The sequence below is a fragment of the Myotis brandtii genome, unplaced genomic scaffold (genome assembly GCF_000412655.1).
Source record: "Myotis brandtii unplaced genomic scaffold, ASM41265v1 scaffold323, whole genome shotgun sequence".
Lineage (NCBI taxonomy): Eukaryota > Metazoa > Chordata > Mammalia > Chiroptera > Vespertilionidae > Myotis > Myotis brandtii.
Window position 1 is genome coordinate 585415 of NW_005362400.1, and position 7262 is coordinate 592676.

General features: G+C 31.9%; 1 protein-coding gene across 1 annotated transcript in view; it reads right to left on the minus strand.

The window, feature by feature from the left end:
• Positions 1 to 5222: 5222 nt before the first annotated feature.
• NCAM2 (neural cell adhesion molecule 2) overlaps positions 5223 to 7262 on the minus strand; it is a 421975-nt gene continuing 419935 nt past the window's right edge. Inside the window, exon 18 of the mRNA XM_005870732.2 lies at positions 5223 to 6157. Coding sequence (XP_005870794.1) covers positions 6049 to 6157 — 109 coding nt within the window. The 3' untranslated portion in view covers positions 5223 to 6048. The remainder of the gene's footprint in view (positions 6158 to 7262) is intronic.

Genomic DNA, 7262 nt, shown 5'->3' on the forward strand with positions numbered 1-7262 from the left:
TCATTTTACAAATAAGTTAAACTTTACACTGGCGAAAAAGAAGTGACACCAACTAGTAAAAAGCAGGTGAGGAATGATTAGCTTCCCTTCATTTATAACTCATTAAGTTCTACCAGTTGATATTCTATATAATAAGGAGAAATAAAATGTCGTCATGTACCAGATGCTAATCTAAAATTGCCACTCACAATGTGTGCTCAACCCAGTGGATCTCAAACTTCTGTGTGCCCTAGAGTTACCAAAAAGGCTTGTTAAAACACACACTCCTGAGCCCCTTCCCAGATTCTTTTGATTTAGTAGGTCTGTGCTGTAGTCCAGAAATGAACATTTTTAACAAGTTCCCCAGAAGTGTCTGAACTGTCACTCTGGGACCACATTTTGAGAACTACTGCTCTTACCAACAGTTTACTCATTAAACTCTCACTTGAGCACAGTGTAGAAGCCAAAGGAATGGTGACTGGAGGTGAGGCAGGATGCCAGAAAGCGTTCTCTTCTTTTGAATATATAGAGATATGTTCGGAAATGTTTAAAAGTATTTATCAAGTCATAAGCTCACTCATCACAAAGATATTATTCAAAATAAACATAAAATGCAACACTTTATTAAAGTAAAATTATATTTACTATTAATATACAAATGGTGAAGTGACAATTTTGATATACTTACTGTAAGCCATACTTTCAATGTCTCTCATAAATACAAAACTTCAACATTTGCATTATAATTTTTACAGTTTAGACATATATATACAGCATTTCAGAGGGACATATTATATTGAAACAATAAGAAAACTTTGTGGTAGCTAACTAACGTAAGAATATAGAATTTGAATGGAATATATAAGTTAAAGAAAATAACACTATGTTTTAATGCATACTGAACACAGCATAGAATTCACATACCATAAAAAAAAAGTTGTTTGAAACTTTTATTTCTAAGAAGTTCACGTATTCCTAACAGAGTTTAGAGGCAAATGCAAAACCATGAACATTCCTTTAAGAATTGAAACAAATATGTTTGTTCTCAACATTACCATTTATTTTATATAATGCATGTTGTTTGCTAAAAAAAAAAATCCTATTTGCAAAATGGAATCATAGGTTCTAATGTTAACTTTCTCCTTTGGATTTCACTTCGTTTTCTCCTTTGCATCAGGAGCGTTGGCTTTCATTGTTAACTAAGCAATGTTCCTAGTCCCTGCTCACGCTCTTCTCACACTAAGTCCTGACCTCTTCATAAGGTAGGAGTTCAGTCTGCACTCTCTGGGGTTCTTTGTTCCTCTATTTTTCTATGCCTGGTTGTGATTTAAAATGCTCCAACAGTCAGTGTTTTGCTAATTCTTTTCTAAGGGAAGCTAAAACCAGATGCCAAAAGATATTTTCATTTCAGAAAAAAAAATTGGAAATATTAAATGTATATGGGAAGATTTTATGTTAATACTTATAAACATCATGTGTCCTAAATCCTAAAAATTATTTTTAAAAATTAAAAAGAAGGTACCAACTAATGTTTTTAAGCCATTGATAAAATTGTATAGTGAATAATGAACTATTTTTCTAAGAATATTAAATGTTATCAAATAAATATTAACTATTATATAGAATATAAAAGTATGGGGGGATAATTAATCAATTAATATTCCTGTATAATGCTGTAAAATAGCTGCACTTACATGGGTAAAAGAAATTTTTAAAAAAAGAAGAGAAGGGACCTGGAAGGAAATTATATTTGTTCAGCAACTATTATATAGAGGCCCTTTTATAACTTTCTCATTTACACATATATTTATTTCATCTCAGAATATTATTAAGCCCAAGAGTTGAATACTTTCTTGAAATATTTTTTTAGGATTTAAGTATTTCGTTTCTTTGACCTTCCACAGTTTAATTTTAGCATATGCTAATACATCCATATGCAATTTCAATGTGAGAGAAATTGTAATAATGCTTCAAAGGGTTAATAGGACACAAATCTTTTATCTCTAAAGATAAATAATGCAAACAATCTCATTAAAAAAACCTTCCCCTACTCATAAGTTTGTTGAATAAGCACTCTGGATATGCTTATAAAAAATATCTTTATAAGGAATTGAAATTGAGCGTTTAGATTATTCTCCATGAAAAAGAACATTGCAATTTTAATAAATAATTGCAATATGTTATTCTAATATTTTTAAAATTAAGAATGGAGATTATTCTTTTTACCACTTCAGTTTAGATATTTTCACCAGTGATTATCTTATCAACAATAAAGAATGATTTGTGCTCCCAAATCAATATATAACAGGAATAATGTTGAACCAAGTGACACCATAATAATGTGCCCTATTTTAAAAAGTCATCTGTTGCTTTGTTTTACAACTGGTAATACTCAATTTCAACAATATCTAGAATATATTATCATTTAGAACAATGCAGGACAAATGAAGTATATTTTCTGTGCATTGAAAGAACTTTTTGTCATAAGTGGAAATAGATAGTACAGTATAATTTGTTATATTTAGATTTTGTATTCAGGGTAAAGCAGTTTGAACTGCACTTATTCACTGAATGTAATTAAAATGGTATCATTCAATTGTCACCGATAGGAGCAAAATATGTCAATAAAAATTACAGTTGTGTTTTTTCTTTTAAAAAGCAGACTGTCATGCTAATCTAAAGGCACAAATACATTTTAATTATTTAAAATAAGAAGCATAAAATAAAGGAATGATTATAAAATTATAATTAATTATTGGCACTCAAATAAATAATTGATTAATAAAATCCTTCTATTTATATAAATGTTTAATTCAAAGACTAAGATTCATGTAAACTTTCCTGGATGAAATAGTCTTTGAAAATGCTTCTATAAGTATTAGTATTAAAAATAAAGGAAAACTTGAACAGCATTACATTAATGTTAGACATTAGTATCAATAGAATGGTAATCTGTTGATGCATAAAAATAACAAATAAATCTTTAGAAATTACAATTCTTAATTAACTTTCTCTGCAAATTATTGTAGAATACATTAACACATTACTTTGTGCCAGTTTTAAAAACAATATATGTGCTAAAATGCTGACATTATTGTTTCCTCTTATGTTGTTGAATATAGATTGTCATTGCCTAATTGCACATAACCTGTCTAGAAATACCAATATCTTTTTAGTGATATCTTTGCTTCTTTGTTTAAAGTACCACAGGTCCTGATTATTTAACATAATCAGTCAACTCTTTTGACATTTGATACTAACACTTAAGAGTAGTCTCCGATAGTAAAAATAACATTTTTTCAGTTACATGGATATGTTTAGTCTAGAATAAGAATGAAAAACAGGAAACATGATTTCAACTCTGTTCATACTTTACAATTTACTAAAATCCATCTCTTAGATGGAAATTTTTACAAATAGAGTAATTTGGAGCATTACATAAAAATGTTAAAAAAAAAAAAAGTTTATCACAGTATCACCTTGCTCCTGCAGGGCATACATTTCAAGGACAAGAGATAAGGACCACTCAGACCATTGAAACAGTGCACTTGAAACAAAGTCTACGGTTAGTTCCCAATGACCTCTTAAACTCCGATCCTTACTCCACGTTAGTGGCAAGAAACTCAACAGCAAATATATATAAAAGTAACATGTAGGTAAGTTGCTTTACAAGGAAAGTCCAAAGAAAAGAGAGAAACCGAACTTTCAAACAGAAAAAAAAAAAAGCCCACAACAGTATTTGTTCTTTATTATGATTTCTCTGGTCTTGAAGTATAGCACGGATATAACAGTAGTAAACATGCTAAGATGCTTTCTAAGTTTTCCTAATTCTTTCACCATCATTAGCTTAAAATCGGGTAGCCCTATCCAGGAAGAATTAGCATTCATGGCTATTGCTTCCTTGACATTTTACTAAGCCCATTTACCTTGCACAAGTATGTTGACTGGTTTTAGCACATCGATACAAAAGGGTGAACAAACAGTAAAATACAGCAAAAGGATGATAAGCGGAAGCATAATTTAAACGGCAACAAATCCAGCAAAAAGACCAGTTGGATAATTCCTACTAAAATTCTTAGGTAGGCACGGAAGTCTTTTCTTTTTCTTCAGAATATGCCAGAAAGGACAGCAAGGAGAGATTCCTGCATTGTAAACTGTACATTAGGGCGGTGACACTGGCGATCTAGTACCTGAACGTGCAGATGGGCAGATCCTGTCTTGCTGATAACCAACATTTTGGAAAATTAGTTACTGTCTCTCCCTGGCTGATAGTTTTCAGCACTTTGTATATAAAAGTGTCCATAAGTGGCATTAATATTACATTTAATATCCATCAGGTTATTTCAATAGAGGCACCCGAAAGCAGGTCCCTCTGCAGTGTTAGAACTTTCCTCCAATGTCTTATCAACAATAAAGGATGGCATGCGTCCCCCAACCAGTCAAGATTTGAGCCATAATCCCCCTGGAATACTAAAGATTATGAATATGATGGAGCCCAAAGCAAACTTTGGCTCTCTAGGGTAAGAAATAATCTAAAACCTGCTCCCAATGGTATGTATATTTATAATCTATAATAATAAAAGCATAATATGCAAATTGGACCAGACATCCTTCTGGACGACCTTCCGGATGAAGCCGGGGCTGAGAGGGAAGCCCGGGTCCCTGGTGCCAGAGGGAAGCTGGATTCGGTAGCCGGGGGAGGAAGGCCTACTCTTGCACGAATTTCATGCATCGGGCCTCTAGTTATAAATACTTTTTTTCCTCTTACCTTACATATAACTGAAATTTATGTTTCAGTCTTTTACCTCTGGGAGCTTGCATAGCTTGGAAGTTGATAAGTATTTTATTCAGATATAGGCCTGACTGAGAAATATTAGAAAGTTTGTGTTGTATAGTTTAGGGATTTCTTCAACCAAAGTTGTTTATCAAAATCTTAAAATGACTTCTAGCTACAACATCCAGAATAAAAAGATGGTAGTAATTCAATTGCTTAGCATTGACACTTTCATGGCATGTTTAAATGTTAACTTCTCCTAATTCAACCAAACTAAGGATTTTAACTTCCATTAGCCAATTACATTTATGATTGACCTATAACCCTTAAAAATGAATTTTTAAACAAAGATTATCTAAAACAATGGGGGGAAATGTATCTGTAGAAATGCTAAAGACCTGTTTTCTGTTAAATTTATTTAAAAGTAAAAGATAATCACATCTTTATAAATATATCAAGACAACATTGATATTATTCCCATTTCAATTTACTTTATTACTTGAAGCTGAGGGCAGAAGTCAATATTATTTTCACTTGCAATACATTTGTGTGTGTGTGTGTGTGTGTAATCCACTGTGAGTGAATATGGCATATAGAAAGAGATTTACGGAATCTTTCTACTCTAACTTTACATACAACTAATATTCATTCAAGTGGGTAACAATTTTGATCTGGCACGTCAGTCTATAACTGTAACTTAAAAACAGTTTTCCAAAGTCTCTCTCCATTTCTAATATCTGCTAAAGATAGTTGGCTTATTCAAGCCCGGGTTCCCTGAAATTCTCCTAAAAAGTGTAACCTTTATTAAGTGTTTTCATCTTCAACTGAAATCCACTTTAATAATCTATTTGCCCAATACAGGATTGAAAACATGCAGGGTTCTCTTTTACAACTAGCTCACAAAGTTTTTTGTTTGTTTTGTTTAAACTCCTATTTTTTGGAGAGGCTGTGGTATGAGATATAGTTCTGAAGAAGTACTAGTAGAGCACGTTAGCCATCTAATAAATTGCATTTCTTCAATCATAGAGTCAAATTGATACCCAAGAGTTGGTGCCAGTCAGGTCTCTATATAGAATTTCTTAACAAAATAAACAACAACAATAACAACAACAACAACAACAACAACAAAGGAAATGGACCATGGGCAGGAGTATTTGATCATATGTATATGTGTACAAGCTATTCCAAGCTAGAAGTTTCCCAAGAAATTAAGGTCAATGGAATAGTTTTGGTCATAGGGTCACTGCAATCCAAATGCTCTTTGTAGCATTGTTCCCGCCTCTGCAAGCTCGGTGTTATGCTTTGCTGTCGTCTTCTTTTGATTGGATGTCATTAGAAACCTTAATTTCTATAGTTTCTGGATTTAGGACTTCTTTCCCATTCTCTTCTTTTAAAGGCAGTTTTCTGGAAGAAAATGTAGAAAAAAAATAAACTTCATGTGTTGAGGCACTTTAAGTAGGATGCCTTAACATTTAAGTTGCTGTTTTGTAGAAGGAAATATGTTACAATTACTAGAATAAAATAATGAGATCTTGTTAAAGTATTATTAAATTGACAAAATATAATCTAAAAGAGAATGAAGCAATATTGTCCACCGTAAGAATGTGGTGTGATGAACAATGATAAAGGAAATAATATATTTGTAATTTATATGCACCAAATCATTCATTATAGGGAGGCTTAAATTTGATAATGAGTTGATAATATTAAAATATAATTAAGTGTTTTGGAATGTAAAAAAGTCAAAACATTTTCATCTGTCCACTAGATGATTTACTAGGACTTAAAAGTTTTTCTAGTAAAAACAATCAATAGTTGCAGCCATATTCTGTTACATTAATTTCAGAAGCTGGATGAATAGGCAATATTCTTCGTAAATTAATGCAAATAAATATATTTCAGGGCTTTCTTAATTTTTTATATTTACTGTTTTCTTTACTTGATCTCTATTCACTATTATTATTTTATTTTTATTTGTGTATCATTTATAAACTTTTTGCAGAGTTGTTTCCAATTGTTACCTATGAAGCAATAACAAACTTTTTTTACAACATTAACATATTTATCCATTTTCTCAGTGTTAAAGTTCACACAGAATGATTTAGTACTCCATAAAGTACATAATTTTCCAACCACTATACTGTACATCTGAAACTAATACAAAATAATATTGAATGTAACCAGTAATTAAATATATCTCTATCTCTATCTCTATCTCTATCTCTATCTCTATCTCTATCTATATCTCTATCTATATCTATATCTATATCTAATCTATATCTATACCTACACCTATATCTATATCTCTATCTATATCTATATCTATATCTAATCTATATCTATACCTTAGGGACCCCTCAGGGGATGTCCACCTACTGGCTTAAACCCACTCCCCGGGGGATGAGGCCTAAGCTGGCAGTCAGACATCCCTCTGGCAGCCTGGGAGCCCTCGGGGGATGTCCACTTGCCAGCAGGGAGCAGGCCTAAGCTGCAGTCGAACATCCTTAGC